We start from the raw sequence: 26082 nt of genomic DNA on the forward strand, positions 1-26082 counted from the left end.
TAAAAGTTTTTTTTTTTTTTTTTTTTTTTCTGTGCAAACCTTTTGCTGCAAAAACAGCATAACAGAAATACTATACCCCAGGTATTTTCCTGTAATGCATTACCATGCATCTTAATTCGGCGTTGTGATTAAATACAAGATGGATAACCGGTACCAAATTACACAAATCTGTAAAAAAATAAAATCATTGTAATTCCGTAAATTCTGTAATATTGTTTTATTTATTTATTTATTTTTTGGTTTTGTTTTAGGCAGTACTTTTTAACACGTGACGCGCTAAAAGCTTTTATTTATTTATTTATTTTTTAATTTTTTTAAGGACAGTGAGTGAGCAGCAGCCATAATTATTCCTTCCTTCAGACTCTTGGGAATAAACAGGAGCGGAGCGTCAGAGCACTCTGTCTACATGTCTTTAATTTCACCAACAACTCGTCTCAACCATTCACTGAATGCAGGTAAACAAAATAGTAATAATAGTAATTACCTTACATTGCGTTAGTTGCAGAATTAGATAATTATATTATGCAGTGTTCTTTGTGTGATATGTTCATTTTGTTGTCTGTCTTCGCTAGGCTGTTGGATAGTCTTGCAAGGCACTCCTCTACTCAAGGCCCAGGCTTCACCTGAGAATGGCATTTACATAACACGAAGCTAACTTTTAAGATGTGGTTTAGAACGAATCGGCACAATTCCACTAAAATATCAAATTTGTATATTAATTTAAAGGCTTTAAACATTAAATAGTGTGAGTTAGTTTTTATATTATTTAGGCCCACTCTACGTAAACAGGAATGTTATGAAGAAAACGGTCTCTTCATGATATATTTTTGAGTTTAAATTGATTTGACTTTTATACACCTGTACACTGTTTGAGCAGTGTCAATGTATTTGTTTAGTCTATTTACATAATAAAATAATATTTCGAATTGGTACTGTACGCAACATCGGTGTGCTTGCAAACATTCAACTAGTAGCACATCATTCATTTTAATGTTTAAAATCTAAATGTGTTCAAAAAACACAAGTTAGATTGTGCTGTATAACGACAGCGCGGCGGAGGTGCAGCTGTCACTAAGAACAGTCGTAAGGCTATGTTTTGATAGAACTCAGCCACTTCGAGGAATGTTATATTGCGGTTTGTTGCCTTGGTGTGCAATAAATGTTTTTTGTTTTTTACTAATGGATCTTTTGTTTTTATCTGATAAAACTGAGCCATTCGTTGAATTATAATGTCATGCGCTGTTAGGTTATGAAAAGTGTTTTGTAGGCCTGTAAGATGATAATGTGTACGCTTCAGCTGTTGCTATAGACCTATCAACATGAGGTGAGGTATTACTCTCAGAGTAAGTGCTGTGGGAAATGTGAGGTGTGTGTTTAAAAAAAAAAAAAGTCTATGTCAAGTGAAAGCATAACTTTGAATAAAGATTCAGAACAGTAAAACTTTTGCGTAATGTGTGAACAGTAAAACTTTTGCGTAATGTGTGTATATATATATATATATATATATATATATATATATATATATATATATATATATATATATATATATATAGAGAGAGAGAGAGAGAGAGAGAGAGAGAGAGAGAGAGAGAGAGAGAGAGAGAGAGAGAGAGAGAGAGAGAGAGAGAGACAGACTGAAAACTGGTATGCTTTCATGTGGTCTGTATCTATTTGACCTGCGGATAATGCTGCAAATTTCACTATATTGCTTGTACCTGTAACAGATACAATGCATAACTAATGCCAGAACAAGCAGATTACACAGACTGTTTCCAGTCTTTGTTGAAAAGTGCAGTTAAGATAAATGACTGGAAATTTTCCATAGACATTTGGGCAGAGACAAAATGGAAATATGACCAGTTATTCAAAAGGGACACATTAAGAAGTTGTAGGTCCCTCATATTTGATGGTAATTATTTTTGGGGATGTACTTTACCCTACAGTAACTGCATAAGTACGTTTTGCAGCTGTACTGTAAGATATAGAGGCCTACTGGCTAGTTTTACCTGGAGACCAGCCAGCTTTTAGGATTAGTCAAGTACAGGATAAAAAGGAAATACTTGTTTTTATTAACTCAGCAAGGGTAAGTTTCCACAGTGATTTCAAGCACCTGCTATCTATAAAACAGGACTGGGTACAAGTTTATTGATCTAACCCAAGTTTGAAATGTGGGTATGTGATTAATATTGTAGTATGCAGGTCCTGCTGCTTTATATTTCATGTTTTTAAAACAGGTACCAATTCATAGCTGGGTATGCTTCCTTGATAACTGATGCCTTGATTGTTTTAAAGTGCTGTTCCAGCTTTATGTATTGTATCTCCTTTTGTGGTTGGAGGGTTCAGTGTATCTTCTTATATTACTTCTGTTTCCAAGTCTGTCAGTTAACAGAGTGTTGGCATATTTAAATGAAAAGGAGCAATTGCAGGTTTTGTAGAAATGTGTGCAGTCAGAGTCATCATCTTGAGCCTGGTATACAATATTTTAGCACCCTATCAAACAGTCAGTACATATGCAGCATTCCTGGTAGAACCCCCACCTGCAAACAGCATTGCTTGATGATGTATGTTACGGGAGTATTTATTCATGCTAGTGAGACTGTGCTTTGCTTTAATGCCCTGGATCCACTTTTCTAGACTAACAGGGATGCCAAAGGAAAAATATGATCCCCCAGATCCTCGGAGATTATATACCATCATGTCCACTGAGGAGGCTGCCAATGGAAAGAAGTCACACTGGGCAGAATTAGAAATCTCTGGTCAGTAAACTACTGCGCAACTGAATGATCATGAAGCACTGTTAGAGGCATTGTTAATTGACTTGTATGGTAACTCTGTTTTTAGTTTATTATTATATTATTATGTATTGTTTATTTAACTATACAGTAAAGTACTAAGACCCCCCCCAAAAACACCATTGAACACATTTTGCAGAAATTGTGTAAGAAGCTAAGAAGCATGGTATAGCCATTAGTCATACTGTGCAGCATGTGCAGCATTTATTTTAAAATGTTCTATATGAAATACTTTGTAGATCCCTTTTTTCTTTCTTTCATTGTACATGCAAGACTTTCCACAGATTTCCACCCACATCTACCCTGAAGTCTGTAATTGTTGCGCATGTAGCTTTCCAGAACAATTGAAAAACCTTGTAGACACCGTGGCCCTTTTTGCAGTATTAGAAGCAGGTGTTATTCTTCTGCATACAGATTTATGTGAACTCTCAAAATAATGATTCCCCCCAGGAAGTATCTGCAGTTCGCTTTGTGCCCTCTTTCAAAATGGGGACCCTTACACACTGATCGTATTCTGTCACACTCAACAGCCCTTGCCTCCTGTAGACCTTTTTGGTATAATCTGATTTATTATTATTATTATTATTATTATTATTATTATTATTATTATTATTATTATTATTATATATTTTTTGTTAACCTGGAATAATTGTATCTGAGTGCGTGGGCACTGATTTGTATTTAACCACTAGCATTCATCACTACACTTACATACTATTTTCTTTGCTTCTCAGGTAGGGTGAGAAGCTTGAGCACCTCATTATGGACGCTGACACACTTAACTGCACTACATATTAATGACAACAACCTGAGTCGCATTCCACCGGACATTGCCAAGCTCCAACACCTGGTTTACCTCAACTTGTCATCCAATAAACTCCGCAGCTTGCCAGCAGAACTTGGAAACATGGTGTCACTCAGGTAAAGAGTACTGTTGACAGAAGTGCAAGTTGAGGAGGAGGAGGAGGAGTGGTATAACTTGTCTCGTGGTCTTGATTCAGCTGAAGCAACTGCATGTTTGGGGAGAAGCTCTGATAAATTAGACAATCAAGCACTGAATATCACTGTACGTGGCAAGGGAAATGGTTGATAAACTGTAGGCTAGGCAAAATAACTGAATTAAAAAACGCTATTAAACCTTGTTCCATCAAACTTTAATCTTCTTTTTTTTAGACTAACAGATTCAACCTGGTTAGTGATAAATCATAGTATAGACTAGAGAATAAAAATTTGACAGCATAGGAAAAAAAAAACACTGACTGTATTTTCCATTTTCTTTACAGGGAATTGCTTTTAAATAATAATCTCTTACGGGTTTTGCCTTATGAACTTGGGCGGCTGTTCCAGCTACAGACCCTGGGTTTAAAAGGTAGTTATTTTCTTTATGGAATTTTGCTTAGTGCTGAACATGAATTGGGAGGTTAGTGGTATTGCTTGAGATTTTAACATGCAAATTTGTCACTCGCAGTCAGTTGTACTGTTCTAAAAAATAAGATGCTAGTATGTTGTTTTTTCAAAAATCTCAGTAGTACCCCTTGTCTCCAGGACACTGCTTAATCACTGGTTGAAAACCAAAGGACATTGGAACATGTCACATTACAGCAAATCCATGACACTGAACTGAAACGTACCATTGGCATTTTACAGAAAACTATGGGCCCTATTTGTAAAGCTTTAGCTTCTAAGTAATTGGACATTTGTTTATACTGGGTTTCTCCATTTTGAATTTGAAGAAAATGCGTCACTGGGTCATGCATTAAGCCACAGGCCCTTTTGCACTTTGATTTAGAAGAAAATGGGTAGTGAAATTATTGGTAACGCTTTATATTGCGTGGCATAGATTAATATTAAATAGATATGCAATTGCATATTAAGTTAATGTTAAATTAATATTTATTCAATTATTCCTTGTTACTTTCCATTAACATTTAAGTCAGATTAACTGTATTTTCAATTAAACATGTAGTGGAAGATTATTACACATTTTCAAGAGTAACAAAATGTAATATAAGTGGATGTGTTATGCAATTACATTTTCAATCAACACTTGGTTAACATTTATCAAGAAACCAGCTATTGCATATTTATGAAATATTAATTTAACATTTAATGTGCAATTGCATATATATATATATTTAATATTAATTTATGCCACACAATATAGTGTTACCAAATTATTATTTTTGTTTCAGACTTCACACTGTATAATTGAAAAACAACACTAAAAATATGCCAATTAACCAAAGTCATTTCGCTTAAAAATAAATAAATAAATAAAGGAATATGTATGTTTGTTTAGCTAACTTTTTTTTCAAACCGATTTAAATGAATAAAATAATTATAGAGAACACCAAGGCCATCCTTAACAGAAGTTTTGAAATAGAATAAGTGTGGCTTAATTATAGCTGCTGTGCAATCAATACTAGTGTGAGCAGGGTATGCCACATTGCATCCATGTGTCAATTTACAAGTCCTTTTATAATAGTGTTGCTTAGCCAATACACTGGCCTGGGTTTTTATATCATGTACACTTGTTTTACTTTTTAAATTTCTATTTATTTATGAAATATTAAAATAGGTTTCCCATGCCAGACTAGTTCAGCAAAACTTACACATGGTTACAAGATGTGCTCAGTAGGTTTAAGACTGAAAACAACAAAAAAAATACAAATGGAAATTAAAATCCCTTTTCTGACTCCTTTTCCTCTTTTCATCTTGTTTGCAGGCAATCCGCTGTCACAGGATATTCTGAACCTATACCAGGAACCTGACGGAACAAGAAAGCTGCTGAATTATATGCTTGATAATCTGGCAGGTAAGAGCCGATGCCTGCTTTTGTAAAATGTGTTATTAACTGTATTTCATTTTTGATTGAAGTGGCACCCCTAATTTCACAAAAAAAACCCTGAGTGCAAGTAGCATTCAACTATTTGATAAAAAAAAAAAAAAAAAAAAAAAAAAAAAAAACAGTAGTATTACTAAACAAATCCTGGTGCCAGCATGAACAAAACCAAAGGGTGTAGCAAAAGCACCAGGATAATAACTAAAAAAAAAAAAAAAAAAAGGAAAAGAAACATATGGTTCCTACTAGAGTAGCAGTTTAGCTACCAAATTGGATTTAGCAGACATTTGTCCTTCTTGGGTGAGAAACAGTGCACAATGGATTAGTGTTATTCTCTGTATGTTTGTGTACTCCAAAGTAACAATTCACATAAATAGTTTTCATTTATTTTAGTCCACCCAGAGCAGCTTCCGCAGAGGCCATGGATCACGTTGAAAGAACGAGACCAAATGCACCCTACAGGTAAAGTATTTTCATAAATCCATTTTGTAATTCACTGCTGTCCCTTTTTTCTTTTCATAATTTAAAACAACAAAAAAAAAAGACAGTTACATGTAACTGTTTTATTGTTTTTTCCTGTCCAGTTAAAAAGTCTGCATACTCAAGCATTTGGTCAACATATATCAGATTTCTTGGAAATATATTGTAACCACAACATAAAAAGGGAGGGGGAATCTACTTGAAAATACTTACGATTTAAACCAAGTAAAACTTCACAGTTTGAAGTAAAGAGCTTTGAGAAATAAACTGTGAGCAAGACATGGTGACATCCTAACCCAGCATTGCATTTTCATTATAGTTACATTATATTTATATGTTAATGCCAAAAAAACATTTATTTTTATCACAGTGCAAGACCCAAGAGGAAACTGCAAATGTACTGAATATTGTATTGAAAGCAGAGTATACTGCTTGAGTCAAGCTTTTTCAGATTTCATAATAGACATTTGATTGAAAATAAGACGTGTGTGTGTGTGTGTGTGTGTATGTGTGTATATATATATATATATATATATATATATATATATATATATATATATATATATATATATAGATATGATCTAATATATATATATATATATATATATATATATATATATATATATATATATATATAAATATATATATATATATATAATCTATATATATATATATATATAATATATATATAAAAAATATGTGTATGTAAATAAATAATTGTAAACTTGGTTGCTTTTCTGGAAGGAGAGACCGCTCATGACCAAAATGTCATTAGCAAGCGCATAAAAGCTCTGTGTTATTCTTTCTTGTCGCTGCTTTTAGCTTCGGCTGCTCAGTCAAAAAACATGTGAATAGGGTTTTTTTCTTACCCGAGTGCTGAGCGATTCATATTTAGTTCTGCGGGTTGAGTGGTTGGGTTGGAGAGGCTTGGCTTTCTCCCCTGGCGCAGTCATGCTCTGGGGGACGGGCTGTGTCTCAGCTGCTGATTTTCATTAAATTCAATATTTGAGGGTTAGGTGGCAGGGTGACTCCATGGAGCGTGTTAATTATTTATTATTATTCATTCATGGTTTGGCGGCCTTGTCTTTTTGGGGAAAGGTGGCCACAGCCACTTCCTATCTGCGGCACTAGAATGCATGTAACTGTTCATGTTATTTTAGCTGGCATCATGCAGGTAGCCGTCGGGCACCCATGGACGAGGCCTCCGGCCAATTTTATATTTCACTCGGGCCCTGAGTGCCCTCCACAGTTCATAAATCATCTGCCATCGCAATTGTCATCATTCATTCATTTCCATTCATTCATAGCGGATTCTCCATGCTGAAACATATTAAGTTGTTGATTTGAAATTCAGCTTTGTCCATGAAGGACAATGCTAAAAAACAATCAAGTCAACCAAGTTGATGTCTAAATTATCAGGCAATTGTGTGTTTTCAGGTATTATCACTCTTGCTTGAGGAGAAATTGACAAATGTGTTACATTTCTCTTTCAGCCCTGTTTACAATCATGTGTTTCAATGTACTTTGTGACAAGTATGCCACAAGGCAGCTCTACGGCTACTGCCCATCTTGGGCGTTAAACTGGGAGTACAGAAAAAAGGGAATTATGGAAGAGATTGTCAGCTGTGATGCAGATATTGTTAGTCTTCAGGTAAGAGAAAATCTGAAATTAGAAAACTGAAATATTGTGCATTGTTGTTTTTTAATTTATTTATTTAATATATAGCTATGTACGGAACCCCTAAAGGGACAAAAAAAATAAATAAATAAATACTATCTCGTGCTCGGCAGATACTGTGTCGCGCGCACAAGTTAATATCTTGCTAACTGCAGCAGACACCGGGTGTTCTCTGTGGATAGGTTGACAATCTGTATTTTCCTCATGGCATAACTGCAAAACTGGTGTGCTTAGTCTCATGCTCGACTTAAAATATACTTCAGTGTACGCCTCTCTCAAAAAGCACAGTACTTCTAATTACCGCTGCCTTTGAATGAGCGTCGCCCTTGAAAAAGAGCCGCAGCTGTTTTTAACAATTTGAAATAAACACTGCTGTGTTAATTTAAAGTAATGCTGTATATGCCTGTCAGGATGTGAGGAATGATATAATAATAATCCCCTCTACCAGCAATGGTATCTGGGATCAAACAGTCAGCTTGCAGTCCCAAACAAAAAGGTTACAGAAATAAGTAAACAATCACAATTGTTAATCCAGGTGCATGCACGGGTTGAGGTGATTTAGCAGTGCAGGTACTGGTTGAGGTGGTGTGGCAGTGCAGGTGCTCTGGGTGCAGGTACTGGTTGAGGTGGTGTGGCAGTGCTCTGGGTGCAGAGTACTGGTTGAGGTGGTGTTGAGGTGGGTGCTGGGTGCAGGTACTGGTTGAGGTGGTGTAGCAGTGCAGGTGTTGAGGTGGTGTAGCAGTGCAGGTACTGGTTGAGGTGGTGTAGCAGTGCAGGTGCTCTGTGAAGGTACTGGTTGAGGTGGTGTGCCTGTGCAGGTACTGGTTGAGGTGGTGTAGCAGTGCAGGTGCTCTGTGTGCAGGTACTGGTTGAGGTGGTGTGCCTGTGCAGGTACTGGTTGAGGTGGTGTAGCAGTGCAGGTGCTCTGGGTGCAAGGACTGGTTGAGGTGGTGTGTCAGTGCAGGTGCTCTTGGTGCAAGTACTGGTTGAAGTGGTGTGCCAGTGCAAGTGTTTTGGGTGCAGGTACTGGTCAAGGTGGTGTGTTTTGCTCTGGGTGCAGGTACTGGTTAAGGTGGTGTGGCAGTGTAGTTGCTGTGGGTGCAGGTACTGGTTGAGGTGGTGTGGCAGTGCAAGTGTTCTGGATGCAGGTACTGGTTGAGGTGGTTTGCCTGTGCAGGTACTAGTTGAGGTGGTGTGTCAGTGCAAGTGTTCTGGGTGCAGGTACTGGTTGAGGTGGTGTGTCAGTGCAAGTGTTCTGGGTGCAGGTACTGGTTGAGGTGGTGTAGCAGTGCAGGTGTTCTGGGTGCAGGTACTGGTTGAGGTGGTGTGTCAGTGCAAGTGTTCTGGGTGCAGGTACTGGTTGAGGTGGTGTAGCAGTGCAGGTGTTCTGGGTGCAGGTACTGGTTGAGGTGGTGTGACAGTGCAGGTGCTCTGGGTGAAGGTACTGGTTGAGGTGGTGTGTCAGTGTAGTTGATGTGGGTGCAGGTGCAGGTACTGGTTGAAGTGGTGTGTCAGTGCAAGTGTTCTGGGTGCGGGTACTGGTTGAGGTGGTGTGGCAGTGCAGGTGCTCTAGGGGCAGGGGCTCTGGGTGCACGTACTGGTTGAGGTGGTGTGCCAGTGCAGGTGTTCTGGGTGCAGATACTGGTTGAGGTGGTGTAGCAGTGCAGGTGCTCTGTGTAAGGTACTGGTTGAGGTGGTGTGCCTGTGCAGGTGTTCTGGGTGCAGGTACTGGTTGAGGTGGTGTAGCAGTGCAGGTGTTCTGGGTGCAGGTACTGGTTGAGGTGGTGTGGCAGTGCACATGTTCTGGGTGCAGGTACTGATTGAGGTTGTGTGTCAGTGCAGGTGCTCTGGGTGCAGGTACTGGTTGAAGTGGTGTGCCAGTGGAAGTGTTTTGGGTGCAGGTACTGGTTGAGATGGTGTAGGAGTGCATGTGCTCTGTGTGCAGGTGCTCTGGGTGCAGGTACTGGTTGAGGTAGTGTGCCAGTGCAGGTACTGGTTGAGATGGTGTGCCAGTGCAGGTGCTCTGTGTGCACATACTGGTTGAGGTGATGTGCCTGTGCAGGTACTGTCCACGCTCTGTCCAACCACCACGCATAACACAGCTGATCACAATAAAGCTGTTCAGCAGTCTTACAGCTATACCCTTCCATCAAGATGGCTGAATTCCAGTTCCGTCCTACCATCGAGTCGGCTCATCCCTGTGAAGGCGTACCACCAACCTTACTTAGCACCCTTCCTGGTCGGAGGTAGATTTGCAGCTCAGATTAGTTTTCTCCCGTTCACAGTGCCCTTTACATTATACAGTATGCTATGTTCTGCAACTTTTTATAGCTCCTGAATACTCACTCGCAAGAAACCTATTTTAGGAGTAAATTGAGTCATGTGTCTCTGTGATTTGCGAGTTGTTGTTATTATTGGGACCAACACATTGATGATCGAGCCCTGCTTTTGTTCTCAAAGTGGGTGCAACTGTGACGCAAAATGATGGCTCACCTACCAAAATGACAGTATAGCAAAGACAGAAATGACAAAAGACACAATGAAATGAGGCTACCACAATCTGTTACAAGTATTAAGTAACTCATGCACATGAGATACGAACCTTTTTTTAATTCACACCATAACCCTTTAGGGGTTCTGTAGATGTGTACCTGAACAAAATGTATTCTTGTTACCTCTGACAAAACTTGTTCAGTTTACTGCTGGAAATAAGCCCTTGCATGTTGCTGTTGGTTTTTTTTTTTTTTTCCAGGAAGTTGAAACCGAGCAATACTACACCCTTTTTCTTCAAGCGTTAAAGGAGCGTGGGTATGATGGGTTCTTTTGTCCAAAGTCTCGTGCCAAATTAGTGTCAGAGCAAGAAAGGAAACACGTGGATGGATGTGCAATATTTTTCAAAACTGAGAAGTGAGTAGAGAAGTAAACTACATTTTGTTGCCTTAACACAACCCAACCCACATTTCTTTGTATTTTCTTACATTTATGGCTTCTCTGGCATTTTTTGACCTATAATAGCAGGAAACAGTTTGGAAAGAATAAGTGTGATAACACTGTAAAGCTAAAATACATTATGTTACGTGGCCAAGTGACTCATTTGATTTGGATGCAGCCCTGACATTTTAAAATGTAGCCTTATTAACATTTGTATATCCCTTGTGAAATGCTACTGTTCAACAAATATTTTTTGAGTTAAAAACTCCACATCTTCCATGCGAAAAAAAGATCAATTATTTTAATTTGGAGGCAGTGTGGTCCAGTGGTTAAAGTCCAGGGTTTGTAACCAGAAGGTCACCGGTTCAAATCCCACCTCTGCCACTGACTGACTCACTGTGTGACCCTGAGCAAGTCACTTTATCTCCTAGTGCTCCATTCTGCAGATGAGATGTTAAATCAATGTCCTATTGTGACTGCATATAATCACAGTTCTACCTCTGTAAAGCAGTTTGTGATGGTGGTCCACTGTGAAAGGCGCTATATAAAAATAAAGATATTATTATTATTATTATTATTAATTTGTATCTCTGAGGCCTTGATGACATTGCATATTTTTACCCACTAGATGTCACTGTTTCCCTGGTTTACAAGTTGCATTTTGAGGGCTTGATAACAAAGAACCCAAGTTACGCATGAATGTGGCTTACCTGGTGTTTAATACATGACATGACGTCAAATTAGAGCTCAGGGCGCAAGGACGCGTAAGGCTTTGTAAAATCAGGTCCCAAGTGTTAGTGAAGATGAAGTACAGTAATTCAAATAGAATAGTTTGCCCTTGTATTTATCCATTTTGGTGAAAAAAAAAAAAAAAAAAACCCACTCCTGATGCTTCCTGTATTCACTCCACAGATTTAACATTAGTAACTTTTTTTATTTTATTGCTATCCCGTTCTTAGTTTGTTTTAGTTTTTATTTACAAGAATCTCTGAACTTCCTATGCTGTCCTTCCTATTCTTATCGCATACATTTTTATATTTCAGATTTACGCTTGTGCAAAAGAACACAGTGGAATTCAACCAGGTTGCCATGGCAAACTCCGAAGGCTCAGAAGTTATGTTGAATCGAGTAATGACGAAAGACAACATTGGCGTAGCAGTATTGTTAGAGGTCAACAGTGACATCTTTGTAGGAGGTACAACAATGTTATTGTGCCATCACCATTCACGCATAGTTTCCATGCATGACACAGACTTCATATTTGTAGTTACCCAGAAATGGAAAATAAACATGAAGAGGTGGTGGAGTGCTTGAGGTTTTTTCCCTATAATCTGCATACTCAACCCAGGACCGCTGGTGAAAATACATGCTAAATCATTAATAAAGGTCACGCAAATTATCCCAATATTGCATGTAAATATTTTCCGTTGCGGGGTAACCTATTTTGCACAAAATTTGTTCACATAAAAATAAGACAGCTCCAGAAACTTCACAGAAATCTGATGTGTATGTGCCCGCACATATCCGGCCTAACCATTTATCTGCCATGACCAAGCTCTCCATCAGTGTGTTTTTTTGTTTCATAAACCTATTCATTTTGCTGCTGTGTAAGTTACTCAACACTAATTTATACAGCACCTTGGCAGGGCAGGAGTCCTGCGCATGAAGAGGGCCTTTTGTGTAATTATATTGTAAACAGTGTGTATTTATTGTAATTAATTAATGAAGTACCTGACGCTTCTGGGAGAGTCTGCCTGCTGTGTGTGACTACCAGTTGTGGTACGGAAGAGTGAGTAAGCAAGTCAAAACTGCCGGTAGCCAGAGTTCATTTTATTATTGAACAGAAAAGATTAGTTCAGAGATTGTAGATCCTACCAAAATTTTCGAACACTATGTTGTATGTGCTCCTTGCACTACCATTGCTGGTAGTGTCACGTGAGCTGTTCAGTGTGTTGATATGTAAATAAATCCTGTTCGCCTGCGGGGCATATCAACTTCAACTTCGGTCTCGATCACGCGCCTGTCACTTGGCAGCAAATGCACGCACCCACATGGGCAGATGGCAACCCTGTATCTTTCTAAACAAGGTATTTAGGGGAGCTGACTAATAAAAGCTGAATCTCAAAACAATAATTGTATGAATATAGTTGTGTATAATGGTATTTAAAACGCAATTTAATTTATCCAACTTTTTACATATCCTCCCTTACTCTGGTCCCACCACAGTCCAATATACGACGGACTACTGTACTTTGAAACGAATGTTTAAATGAACGTGGTATCTTGCATTTAGAAGCTGTTCTTCCTATAAATAGTCACATACACAACTTAGCTAACCAGTCCCTTAAATGCATTTTATTGTGTTTTTTTACTTGCTATTGTGAGTTTTTGTAGAACAGATGTACATAAAAAAATATGTTTATAAGGTAATCTGTATATAGATTCCAAACAAATATCATTTCTGCTGTATGAAACGCTCAGCCACTGCAGTAGTATGTAGGTCGCCACAGAAAAATGATCAGTTTTTTTGTTTTTCTTTTAATTCCTGGCTTAAGGTATGAAGCCGCTTCATAGTATTGAGAAACAACTGCTTCTAGTGGCCAACGCACACATGCACTGGGACCCTGAGTACTCCGACGTGAAGCTGATCCAGACTATGATGTTTACCTCTGAGTTGAAGAACATTGTTGAAAAGGCCTCCAGCTCTGGGAAGCCAGGCTCTCCAGCTTCTGATCCCAGCTCCATCCCAATCGTGCTGTGTGCGGATCTGAACTCACTGCCAGATTCAGGTATGAAAAAACTCTTATGAGATTCACTTCATTAGTGATACTTCAAAATGCCTGTAGTTCCTGAACTCTGGACATCACTAAAGTAACATCCATAACTTGGCCCTTTAAGAAATACAAATGAAATACTTCTTGCTGATGTAAGTCTTTTGTATTGCTAAATAGAACTGTAGAGAATGGTGCAAAGATAAGTAGCACTATTTATTCATAATGATTTCATTTTATTTTATTTTTTTAATAATGTTGGATTTAATAACCATGACCTTAAATGAACTAAATGTTCTGTCACAACTTGACCAGCGGGTTAGATCATCAGAAGTGTATTCAAATGCAGAAAGAGTTACACAGCTTTGTTACCAAGATATCTTTTACTTTGCTGTTTAGGTGTTGTTGAATATTTAAGCAATGGAGGAGTAGCAGAAAATCACAAGGACTTTAAGGAACTGCGATACAACGAGTGTCTCATGAACTTCAGTTGCAATGGGAAAAATGGGACCTCTGACAGCAGAATCACTCACAGCTTTCACCTGAAGAGCGCCTATGATAACAACATAATGCCTTACACCAATTACACCTATGACTTTAAGGTAAGTCACAGTTTGATTACAGTACAGCTTGCTTGACCTGAATAGGACAGTTGAGTTTTACCATTTGTAGGAAAAGTACATTAGGTTACATGTGGTGTAAACAGTAACCCACAGTTTTTTTTTCTTGCAATGCAGATATTATTATTTATTATTATTATTATTATTATTATTATTATTTTTTTTTTTTTTTCAGACTTGCATTTAAAGGTCATCTATATAAACAGTATGGCAGTGTCAAAAGCCAACTCTCCTAAATGTGAATATCTGCAGTCTGCTTGGCTATCTTCTCAATCAGTGTCCCAAATTCAAAGTACTTATTACAGACATTGAGCATTCCTCTAAGAGATGCCATTTCCTTTACATTATGCCCTGGCTAATGCTTTGGTTTTATTCACAAAAAAGCTTTTTTTCCTCAAAAAGCTTTTCTTGCTGCCTAAGGTGAATGGCTATTTTAAATGTACTGAAGCCAGTTACTTCTGTTACGGTTGTAAAACCTGTTTTTCTTTGTCCACTGTAAATAAAAACACTGAAACATCAGACAAAGTTTAGTTGAGCTAAAACTTGATGATTTTTATTTTTAAGAACTAACATTCTTCCTCGTGTGTGTGCGTGCGTGTGTGTGTTTCTTTTGTTTCTTGTTTTTTCAGGGTGTTATTGACTACATTTTCTATTCCAAGACTCACATGAGTGTGTTAGGGGTTCTGGGACCTCTGGATCCTCAGTGGCTGATTGAAAACAGCATCACCGGCTGCCCACACCCCCACATCCCCTCCGACCACTTCTCCCTGCTGACTCAGCTTGAGCTCCACCCCCCTACCCCGTCCCTCATTAACGGGGTCCACTTGCCTGTCCGAAGGCAGTAGAGCCCCTCACATGAGTACTAGGGCCTCTTCCTATGGACTTGTACAATTGTAAAGAAGAAAAAAAAAAGGAAGTAGGAGTGAAGTATGGCTCACATACTGATCCTTTCCTAGGCTGCTCCTTTGTATGGTTTGAACATAATTTAGTTGTTTCTTCTACACTTTATACCAAAAAGGGCTGGGATTACAACAGTATTATTTTATCTTAATTGTTTGATGCACGCAGCTTTAAAGAAAAAAAAAAAAGTTGGGAGAAATGACCACTGAGCAAAACTGAAACTCCACCAATACGTATGCTTTGCAACTGATATTTTTTTTTTGTTTTTTGTTTTTTTCATATATAATGTAGATCTTCAATTTCAAATACCACAACAAAGTTGTCTTCAAAACTACCATATGTTTTTCAGTAAATGCCAAAAGATCTGCCAAATGTATGCTTTTCCCAGCCCTGCACACAAACTAGTGCTGCTTACTACTCTGCATTTCATTTCTTTTTTTTATGTATTAACCCCCTCTATCCCAGACAAACAAAAATGACCTTGCCAAATGTGAAATTTTCAAATTCTTCATTCAGATTTATTTATAAAAGGAAACTTTAAAATAAACTTGTAAACAAGGACTGCATTAAAGTATTTAAATATCCCCTGAGATACTTTTGCAAAATAGTTTTTAAAATAATAGTAATAAACTGAAAACAGCCCTTTTTAATTAATTGCATAACTTTAGTACCAGGTGCTGGTTATATTGTACTGTTAAAATGACTTCAACATTTTAGGCCACTTTGTTTTAAACTGTTTTATATATAATATATATATATAATTTGTCATAATGGTCATATTAATCAAAAAAATCTTAAACCAAATATACAGTGCTTTTATTCAGTGGACATTACCATTATAGCGTTGCTGCAATTTGAATTTGCTGCAGTATTTTCCTGCCATGACATTTTTGTTTCTTTTGAATTAAATACTTTGTGAGCAATATGTTTTGTCCATACTTCACTCCTGGTATTTTGTCAGATATGTTTGTATAAAATTAAATTTGAACTTCTCTTGTAACGATTGTATATGAACTACAGAGAAGGTCATTTATTGATTGCTTTTTCTTCTTTTTTCTTTCTCTATGATTATATAACTATTCAGATATTAAAAATAGTTTATTTGGGAGGTACAGCACATAACTACATATTTATCTGCTTTTTCAAAGTGAAAAGAGGTATTGTAGTGTGAATGTGTGTTTGTTTGGATTTTCTCTGTTGCAAAAAAAACCCATTTCCCCATATATATATTTGTTTAATTTCATTGGTAAAAGTAACATGCAAAGGAAACCTGCTAACTTTCTAAAAGACATTTTGTCTCCTTTAATTAAGAAGACTGTTACTTTTATTTTGGTAAAATTTTCAATTTTAATGGTTGTGGTAAGTGATTAGAGTAGCAGCGATACTCCATGGCTTTCAATTTTTAAACATGGTGGTAGATTTTATATATGTATATATAAACACACACACACACACACACTATCCAGGTGTGCTTTGGTACTACCACTAAGTGAGTGCCCTAGTGCTGGGGTGTAAGTGTTTTTTGCAAAATCAAATCAACCTGCAATCCACTGAAGGTAGTGAGAATTTTATCATTCAAAGCAAGGGTAACCAAATATAATTTCTAGATGGATCCGTAGATTTTAAATATATATATATCTAATTATTTTATCATGCAGAAGGCGGCACATTATTTTAATATTAGCAACTGAAGCATACAGCAAAAAGGTTGCCTGTTATGTAAAACTTTTATACGTGCAAACAAACATTACTTTTGCTTATAAAATCCATTGTAAATATTGTCTTTGGTAAAAATATAACAACATTTTTTTTTAATCTTAATGTAGGACTGTCATAATTTAAAATGTAACAACAACACAAGCTTTAAAGCACACTGTAAAGTTAAATAGAGGCTACATATTTTACTAAACAAAAATCATGGGAGTGGGGATTAGTAAAATTGCTAATCACATAACTGATTTTATCATTTTGCTGATGATCATTATCATATCAACACTAGTGGATGTTGACTGTATTTCTTACACCATACTATACAGCAAGACCTGTCACTTGGAGTGTAAACTATAGAAAGGTCACATTTCTATTTGTGGTTCTTGTAGGCTGTATCATTTTATAACAATGTGCCTGTTTTTTCTACTACTTAAGCAGCAGCACTGCCAAAAACATGCAGAGAATCAAAAACATGCAAATCCGAGCACCCTTCTCCAGGCATCTTTTTAAACATTCAGTGCATAGATCTATTACGATTTGTGGAAGTGTATGTAACCTAAAACACAGACAGATTCTTTTTCTTTTTCTTTAGTTTTAGAGAACATACAAATTGGAAACCAAATGTTAAAAGTGCATTCATGATTTGTTATGCTTAACATGCCACATTATCTTAATTTGTATCCCCCCCCCCCCCCCTTTTTTTTTTTAATGAAGTTGCAGACTAACAGTAAATGTAAGTTTCTCATGTCATATCACTTTTAAAGCCAAATACATTATTGGGCTGCTGGCCAGGAATGGTGATATTTCTGAATAGCAATGGTTTTAAATACTTTAGTTTTTTTACAAATACATTTGATTTGTTGTAATATGCCATATTTGTCCAGGTGCATGTGGAACAAACTTTATTTTTAAGTTTTTACCCATTTTTACTAAAAGTTCTGATACAACTATTTTAACACATTTTCATGTGGTTTGGCCTACTCAAGAATTTGAAAATACTAATTTCTACTAACAAAAATCCATGATTTAAAATTGTATTACTCTATTATATGTATTAATACAGTTGAATTGGAAATTAGAGCGCCTAGTTTGTTTCTAGCAGAATCATATTTATTTGTGCAGATTAAAAATGGCAATAACAAAGCAAGGGAGGGGAGAGTACTTCGGGAAGCTTATTAGACAAGACATATTTGAATGTATGCTTTTTAAGATGTAACAGTGCAGTTATTATCCGTTAAATAATTGTACATCTCTAGTTCCAGTTTTTATTTAAACGCCAGTATTTACTTTAAAAGAAAAACAAAAAGAAACTTGCAAAGACTTCTGTTTTTTAAATCGGTTCACATGCTACTTTTTTCACTTTAATGTTCCTAGTTTTTGGACAAAAATGAAAATTATAAACTTCAGTTTGACATTTAATGTGTGGAGAATGTGTGTGTGTGTTTGTAAGTGAGCAAGTGGGGTCTAAAGTGGTAATGCTGTGGTTCTACAATACTGTTTATATCAGAAGTATGAAACACACAGCAAAGGTTTGAAATCTGGTACATGTAAACAGGATTATAGGAACGATAGAAGGTATTCTCAGTATACCCTGTATGGGGGGGGGGGGCTTTAGAAGTAATGTGATTCTTCACACAAGACCAGGAAATGTTGTTACATGCAGAACAATTCTCCAGTGTCAATTTCTAGTATTTTTTTCTTTTTTTTTGTAATCCTCTACAGTTTTGTTGATTTGTGAAGTTGACCTTTGTTTGCACTTTGGTCATTATTTTTTTACACATCCTTCAGTGAATTCAAATACAGTAATCCTGGTGATAAATGCTTAGGACAAACATGCTTTGGATCTCTTCCTTTCGGTTCTAGTGTTGCTTTTCTGATTGTTTGCTTCCTGTTGCTTTGGCTAAAATATGCTTGGTTTGTTTGGTGCTCCACAGATTAATTTGCGAGACTTTGATGATATCAGTATTTGTGTTACCAATGCTGAAGTCAAACAACATAGACAGTACCCGTGTACAAAGCGATAACATAGCAGTGTGTTCCTGTTACAGTAAAGGGGTTTTCTTTTTCAAGGAAGTACAACAGCTGCTAACAATTTGGCCAGTGAGTGATTTTAATATTAACAGTAATGACAGTACAAGATGAGGTTATTTTAAGACCATAAAGAGTCAACCCTATACATTTCTATTAATGTCAAATTTGAATCAATTCGGTCACTTTCAACATTGGCAACAGAACCTAAAGTGAGATCACTACGTTCACTGATTAATATGTAGAAATGCAACTGTTAATTTTAGAACAAAATAATATAAGTGGATATTTACTGTATGTGATGCTTACACAAAAACAGAACCATAGTTGTGTTTTTTTGTGTGTGTGCTTTTTTTCTTTTTTTTTTTTTTTCTTTGGTGTAGCATGATTGGGGTATGTGTGATGTTACTGGACCGGTCTCATGTTAAAAAGAAACTAATTATGTCAGTAATAGTAACTATTAACCTACCGTACTAATAGGGCCTTTCCTACTAGATATTCACCAGCTCTTTTATCAGTTACTATTATTGTCAAGTTAGTGAAAATCCTTGATGCTTTACTACAGTTAGATGAGTTTAATGCAATATACTGTATGCTGTACAAATGGTTTTGGTTTAAACAAACCCAGCAGGCTGGTAACTTAGCAGTCCTGCCTTTTTAAGATGTGCTTTGATATTCTGCCTTTCCTTGTTAGAATAATATGTATTTTTTGCACATGGAGGTTGGGTACTACGTCACTTGTGAGTATATAGTTAAATTATAACTACTTGTTCCATCGCACCTGCGTTTTTGTTTTTGCCCATAGGCAATAAATGGCCATTTTGAAAATACAAACTCGGGTGTTGCTGTGCATTCTTGGTTCATGTTTAAATGTAGATATTAACTGAGGAAATATGCCGTACATCATAAGGAGATGAAAAATACCATTTTGAAACAGATGATACTAGATATTTAAACCATAAGGCCCATGTTCTTGTTCAAATTAAAATAGTTTTTGTGACTTTCCTTTGCCATTTAAATATTATCCACACATCATGCATGTAGCTATGTACCTCACTGTCACCTACATGAGGCTATCATCTAACGTCATATATATATATATAAAATCAAAACAGTATTTTGCTGTTTTTCCTGGTGTCTGGTATTAGCTTTGAGGGGCGATGGTAAAGAGAAAAGCATTACAATAAGTGTAACTCAAGTCTTTTAGTGTGATAATAACAATCTTTATTTTTATATAGCGCCTTTCATAGTGGACCACCATCACAAAGCGCTTTACAAGATACGAGACTAGGGTGTGTGAACTATGCATCAGCTGCATCTTTACATCTCATCTGAAAGACGGAACACATGGAGATTAAGTGATTTGCTCAGGGTCACACAGTGAGTCAGTGAGTGAGCCGGGATTTGAACCGGGGACCTGCTGGCAGTCAAGAGGCTGGACCACACAGCTTCTTGACTACATTAGGCAGTATTGGTCCAGCGCTTTCCTGTAAAAATGAGCCTTTTCTCTGCCACATTGTTTTAACTGCATCATGAAATGCCCAGTGACTTATAGTCTTTGTGGTTGTTTGGGTAACTGAAATTTGGCCTTTAGAATTTATTGAAAAATCCACACAACAGGTGGCAATGCCATATTGACACAGTGATAAAAGAGATGTGTACTAGGAATAAATATAAAAAGATAACACTTTTACAGTCTACAAATACTAACATTTATTTAAACATTTATTTGGTGTATTCAATAAAAAATTGACAATATAGGGAATGGTTCAAAAGCAATTTACTTTAAAAAGTGTGACATTATGGTCAGTCATTTGCAGCACAGGATTTCTTGTTCAGTTTGTTTATTCTTACAAAGCAATCATTTAATGGTCTCAAAAACCAATACAACTTTTTTTTTTTATAAATTTAAATTGTTTATCTATGGCCCACATGAAACAAATATTAAAATACATTTCTCATACAATTATTACATACTACTATTTCACTGGTGCTGTCTGTAATAGAGGATCATTAAAAGAAGAAGATTATTCTGTAGCATCAGGGAAAAGAATGATGTCGCTTCATGCTTTTGTATTTGCTTCAGTGCTGCCCAGTTACTATTTGGGATTCTCATCTACGACGGCGGTGGTGTTTCTTCTGCACAAAATAGACACACAATTATTAACCCCTTTGAACACCCTTTGTATGACTGGTCATATTACTGCAGAAAAACAGTTCAATTTAATGAATGTACCCACATTCTGAAGCAGCTATTGCAGTTTAGTTTTAACTACAGAACTTTTAATAAAATAATAAAACTTTTATTTTATTTGACAGATAAGGAATTCTCACTAACAATGGTACGATAAGGCACACCTACCTCTGCAGAATGACCGTAATAACATGTTGGATCCATGTTGCTTCAGGGTTCACACAGACCACATGTTTGTTTTTCAAGGTGACTCTAATAATGGGGGAAAAAATTATTATTATTTTTTTTTTCAATCATAGAGACTGTTATATATACTGAAAGATGCTATTCATTGAAATCAGTTATATTTTCTATCACAAAATTAACTTTCAGTACCAGCAGATGGTCCTTTATAGCTCGGCACACTAAAAAAGGGAACTATGAAAAACAAATGCGTGGTTTCCCTTTCTAAAAAGAAAGTGTTGTATGCCACTTAAAGTGGTCATGGTCTAGTGCAAAGGGACACAGTACAGTACAGCATTTAGGGTTCAGCAGGCAGGCAGCCAACAGATTGTCAGCGGCACAACTGATTTTGCATAAGTTCTGTTGATCCCCACCTTCAACCTGTAAAAGCAAAACCTAAATAGAACATCACCCAAAATCTACCAGCCCCAATAATACTAACACTCTTGTAGAAGCCACCCACACTTGTACAGAAACAAGATGAAAGTCATTGTCTGTGCTCATGTACAATAAGAAATATTAATTATTAAACTAATATCTGCCTACACCATTTATCACCTTCTTGGTGTTTTCCCAAAAACGTCCTGCCTCCAGGTCACGCTTTATTACACTGCAGGCTTCAGTAACAGAAACGGGAACGTTTAAAGTGCATTGTCTACTCACATTATCTCGACCTTGCTACAGTGGGCTCCTCTGGGAATCATCTCAATGTGATGGAAGGTCTTTGGGTTGATTTTAGCAGATGTTTGTGTTATGCATTTGCATTTCGGGTCATTGGAGAATGGCAACCCAGCAGCTGGAAAGCATTCAAATAAATACATTAGCAACTGATTTGTCAATTACAGAACATCCTGCAGTGTTTGCAAGGAACACATTATTTTACCTCTGCTGTATCCCATGTTTTCAGCATCGCAGCAATATATTTTTCACCCTAATCACAATTGTTTTAATACTCTTATTCAAACATCATGGATCATAAATCATCTGAGGAATATAATTCTTTCACCTTTTTTATTCTGGAACTTCCATTATAATCAGTGCAGTGCCTCCAGATCCCTCATGCAACATTGTTGGTGCTTTTACTGAAAAGAATGGTGTATTTTGGGAACAGAAAACATACTTTGTTGCAGGCGAGCATGATCTGGATGCACTGCAGTGTTTATAAGCAGGATTCACTTTACGCTGAGAACGCCCAAAGTAAACCTTGAGAAACGTGATGAGTCGCTAGAGCCTTCATATTTATATTTTCTGCGGTTTGGATAATTAAAATAATATAAAACTAGTTAGAAATAACTAAGAGGTATATAACAGGGTAGTTTGGGGTATATACCAAGATAGTTTTCCCAATTTACTGGGCTAGTATATGCAAAAGTATACTAAAAAAATATATTAAAAAAAATACATTTTCCTATTATTTAGATTAAATATTTCATACAAAATTATACAGTGCCTACAAAGGGACTGGAATGAGTGTGTCTTACCATACACAGCAGAAATGTAGCAGGCAGCTAGTGCTAACAGGAAAAGCCTCATCTTGAGTGTCATCTTGGCAGTGGTTCAGCAGAGGTTTTTTTTTTTTTTTCAGGTTAAGTGATGTTAGCTTCTAGCTGTGATGGAAAGACATAATGACTCCTCATATTTATACATGCTGAGAAGCAGAACTAGTGGGATGCATTTAGCAACACTGGCCCAGCCCTTTTTTTATTCAAATTACCTCACTGTATTGTATGTTAATACACAGGAAAAATACATTTATCCTAAGACATCAGTTATTCAGTATATAGCAGACATACCTAGGCAATATCACCAAATACTGATCCAAAATTGAAATTGTACCTTCCCTTGTGTTACCATTAACTCTTAGTACATAACCATTGCATATGGTAGTGCCATTGTATTGAAGATTATTTTAGAGGGACTCATTAGCAGTCTTGATTCTGTGTAAACCTGCACTTGAAAATGTATATTTTCTCTCAAGATATTTACATTTATTGACGGTTTTGACATTTCAGCCTTTGTCTAACGTATTATTGTAGCTTTCATATTAGATTGCATAAAGCATTACAAGACTCTTTGGGAAGAGTGCGACAGGGCAAAAATATATTTCAGCTGTTTAAATAAAGTGTATTATCTTTTGTAAACAAAGGTCCGTGGCTGATCTGACTCCTTGAAAGAGTCAACCGAGACTCAGAACTGTAGTTTAGTGCTTCTTTGCACTCTTTTATTATTTCCATAGGAACAAACAAAAGGTTTAAACAAATAAAACAAAACACATCCTTTACACAAAACAGCACCTAAGCTTCGGCTATCCCAGTGCACTCTTTCTCTCTCGGTTCGCTCCATTCAGGCTTGGCAATCGTCTTCACTGAACCACACCACTCCAAACAAACATTCCACTGTTCCTTATAATGGATGTGGCCAGGGGTTCATAGATAATGCATAATTCAATTCCCACCTGGTCACATTCCACCCTTTTCAAATAATCAATTAAAACATTCCATATTTCCTAGTTTAAACACCTAGACCTTAATTACACTTCTGGTAACATCTGATTCTCTTCCATTGTGTGTGTACAATGTATCCCAATATATTCCATACTTCCTGTGCGGTCTGGTCTCTTATCTTTTCTGCTGTTGCAATCTAACTGTCTCAGCTTAACATCAGCATTTCATCAGCAAACTCTTTCCTTTAAACCCCTGCCAGGAATGCTTATGTCATAAAAGTGTACACATGTCTCATAGAGTTTTGCAGTTATATAAAAGACCATGTTGTCCAATTGTCACAAAAAAACTTATATAATTAAGTGTTAGCCTACAGGTGTATTTTGTGGGATGAGATCCGGTTCTCCACCCTGCTTTCCCTGTCAATCTTCTCCTATTTCCTATTTAAGTCTGAATCTCACACAACTTGCTGTCTAGAGTTTTCAGTTCCTTTTCTCCCCCTCCTCCTTCCCATGTTGCTATTGGGGGGTAAGTGATGCTTACTTCCCTGACCTCTATACCTGCCATCCAAGCCTCTAACGAGGAGGGGTTCTCACCATGTGAGTCAGAGGGGACCCCCAGCCACACATGCTATCCTTTAGCATCTCCTGCTCTTTATCTTCCTCAAACAGAGACTGGGCTCTATTTCCAGCTCCCCATTCTATTATTCCTTTTCCAGGTTCTTCAGCGCAAGAGCCTATTCCTCCTACACGACTGTCGCTCTGCAGAGCCTGTCATGGGCTCCATTGAGCCCATCTATCTTATGTGTTTTCTGATTCCCGAGGTTGCTCTCTCTTCTCTGGCCAAGAAGGCTCCCACCAGTTGGTAACCGCTTTGCTTTCCTATCCTATCCCCTGAGGCCACTCCTCAAACTAGCTCTCCAAGTAATAACATTTCACTCCAGCTCAGGCTCTCGCCCCGTGAATTATAATCTCAGGGAGGCTGTTTGCCTGTCTGACAACTGTGCTTCTTTATGCAATTTTCCAGTTTTGAATATAGCTAGAGCACCACTTCTCCAATTGTGCTGAAATATCTTTAGTCTATCATACTCTTGGGGCATGTTTGTCTACCTGTCTGACTAAAAATTCTGCCAGGTTCGCAAAGTTGCTGTTGCTACAGTGTCACAGTCTGGTCTCTCAGAACCCATTTGAGATAGTGACTTCATATTTGCAGGGTTATATATAATCTACATGTTAAATGTGTTCATGACCATGACATTTACCTCTGACCTAATAATAATATGGTTTCCATACTGAGGTCATGTTGCTTTTGAAGTTTTATCTACATAGAGACACTTTTAAAAACTTCTGACCATATTAATGATACTGACCACTCACTTTCAGATCATGTCTTTACAGGCTGTATTCTATCTTTCTCACTAAAGTTCAGTTACAGGTGGTGTCCAGTAGAAATGTTGTTTTCAACCTCACTCTTTTTTCCCCTTTTCATTTGACTTCATGTTTACACCTCGTTCGATCTAATATGACATTGCCCTTAGATAACGCTATCTGGGATTCTTTGTTTTCAGTCACAAAAACTCTAATTTCTAGTTTTAAATTAAACTACAAAAATAAAAAGCACACACTAGTAACAGTATGTAACACAATGGGGTAGATGCTGTTTAAATACTGTATACTGCATTTCCTACTGGGAATGCAACACCTGCATGAATTCAGTTTTGTTCCTTATTTTAGTGACACAGTATGTAATAAATAGTAACATGGTACAAGTGGAAGACAGTGTTTAGTCTTTGATTTATGTTGCTTTTTTTTTTGTACCACTGATTTTAATTTAATGAAATAACTCCTAAAGTGGGGCATACTTTAATGCTAACCTTTGAAATTAAGGTTGATAAAATTTGAGTACTGATGGGCTGACAAAGCTTCATTTAAAGTTGCAACATCTTCACTGGTGCATGTTGAGGAACAGAAAGTGCTTACTGTACTTGAAAAAAACTAAACAGCAGCTTCAAATCATTGTGTCTCTGTCCAGCACTTTAAAATAGCAAATACCCTTCGTTGCTTCATGAATCCCCCCCACATAATCATTATTCATAAAAGCTTTCTTAGTCTTTACTGTATTACTGTTACATGACATCTGTGTTTCCTTCTCAAATTTGAAGTCAGGGGAATATCCCTCTGTCTTTACCACTGTAAAATTATTAAACACACTGAAGATTCATAAATAAATGTGTGCTATTACGTTATTTATTTGGTATTTTATATATTTTTATAAACCATTTTCATATCACATTTTCTTAAATAAACTTTCCTTTAGTTAACTTTGATGTTTAATATAATTATTTCCATTACACGAGAGTAGATGTTAAAACTTCATGCTGATTTGAACTCGGCTCTCGCCAAGATAAGCACCATCTAAGACGTAGCTTTACAGTAAACTAATGTGATCCATATGTGTCTCCATCCATTTGCAT

At 36.8% G+C, this 26082-nt stretch overlaps 2 protein-coding genes across 3 annotated transcripts; one reads left to right on the forward strand and one right to left on the reverse strand.

The window, feature by feature from the left end:
* Window positions 1–338: 338 nt before the first annotated feature.
* Window positions 339–15458, forward strand: cnot6l (CCR4-NOT transcription complex, subunit 6-like). Of its 2 annotated transcripts, none has more exons than XM_041228502.1 (12): window positions 339–455; window positions 2635–2756; window positions 3527–3713; window positions 4076–4161; window positions 5518–5607; window positions 6028–6096; window positions 7608–7765; window positions 10545–10699; window positions 11767–11918; window positions 13279–13512; window positions 13894–14096; window positions 14744–15458. In XM_041228502.1, exons 2-12 carry the CDS (start codon window positions 2645–2647, stop codon window positions 14957–14959), a joined length of 1662 nt encoding a protein of 553 aa, XP_041084436.1. In that variant the 5' UTR covers window positions 339–455; window positions 2635–2644; the 3' UTR covers window positions 14960–15458. The 2 variants fall into 2 exon arrangements, with proteins under 2 accessions (XP_041084436.1, XP_041084427.1); XM_041228493.1 differs by lacking the exon at window positions 14744–15458 and adding an exon at window positions 14290–14625 and having other exon boundaries at window positions 372–455.
* Window positions 15459–20500: 5042 nt separating this feature from the next.
* Window positions 20501–22769, reverse strand: LOC121328262 (growth-regulated alpha protein). The gene is made up of 4 exons (XM_041272850.1): window positions 22650–22769; window positions 21832–21964; window positions 21115–21198; window positions 20501–20891 (listed from the first exon to the last, which is right to left on the reverse strand). The coding sequence occupies exons 1-4, from the start codon at window positions 22711–22713 to the stop codon at window positions 20852–20854; spliced, it is 321 nt and encodes a 106-aa protein (XP_041128784.1). The 5' UTR covers window positions 22714–22769; the 3' UTR covers window positions 20501–20851.
* Window positions 22770–26082: the final 3313 nt, after the last annotated feature.

Source organism: Polyodon spathula, chromosome 2 (genome assembly GCF_017654505.1).
Source record: "Polyodon spathula isolate WHYD16114869_AA chromosome 2, ASM1765450v1, whole genome shotgun sequence".
NCBI classification, from domain to species: Eukaryota; Metazoa; Chordata; class Actinopteri; order Acipenseriformes; family Polyodontidae; genus Polyodon; species Polyodon spathula.

Bases quoted from the DNA above. Each gene is read 5' to 3' on its own strand.
- cnot6l (XM_041228502.1), top strand. From the start codon at position 2,645: ATGCCAAAGGAAAAATATGATCCCCCAGATCCTCGGAGATTATATACC. The intron at 4,162-5,517 runs GTAGTTATTTTC...TCTTGTTTGCAG, and splicing joins ACAGACCCTGGGTTTAAAAG to GCAATCCGCTGTCACAGGAT. The intron at 6,097-7,607 runs GTAAAGTATTTT...TTTCTCTTTCAG, and splicing joins AGACCAAATGCACCCTACAG to CCCTGTTTACAATCATGTGT.
- LOC121328262 (XM_041272850.1), bottom strand. From the start codon at position 22,713: ATGACACTCAAGATGAGGCTTTTCCTGTTAGCACTAGCTGCCTGCTAC. The intron at 21,965-22,649 runs GTAAGACACACT...AATGCTTTCCAG, and splicing joins CTACATTTCTGCTGTGTATG to CTGCTGGGTTGCCATTCTCC. The intron at 21,199-21,831 runs GTGAGTAGACAA...CCCCATTATTAG, and splicing joins TGTAGCAAGGTCGAGATAAT to AGTCACCTTGAAAAACAAAC.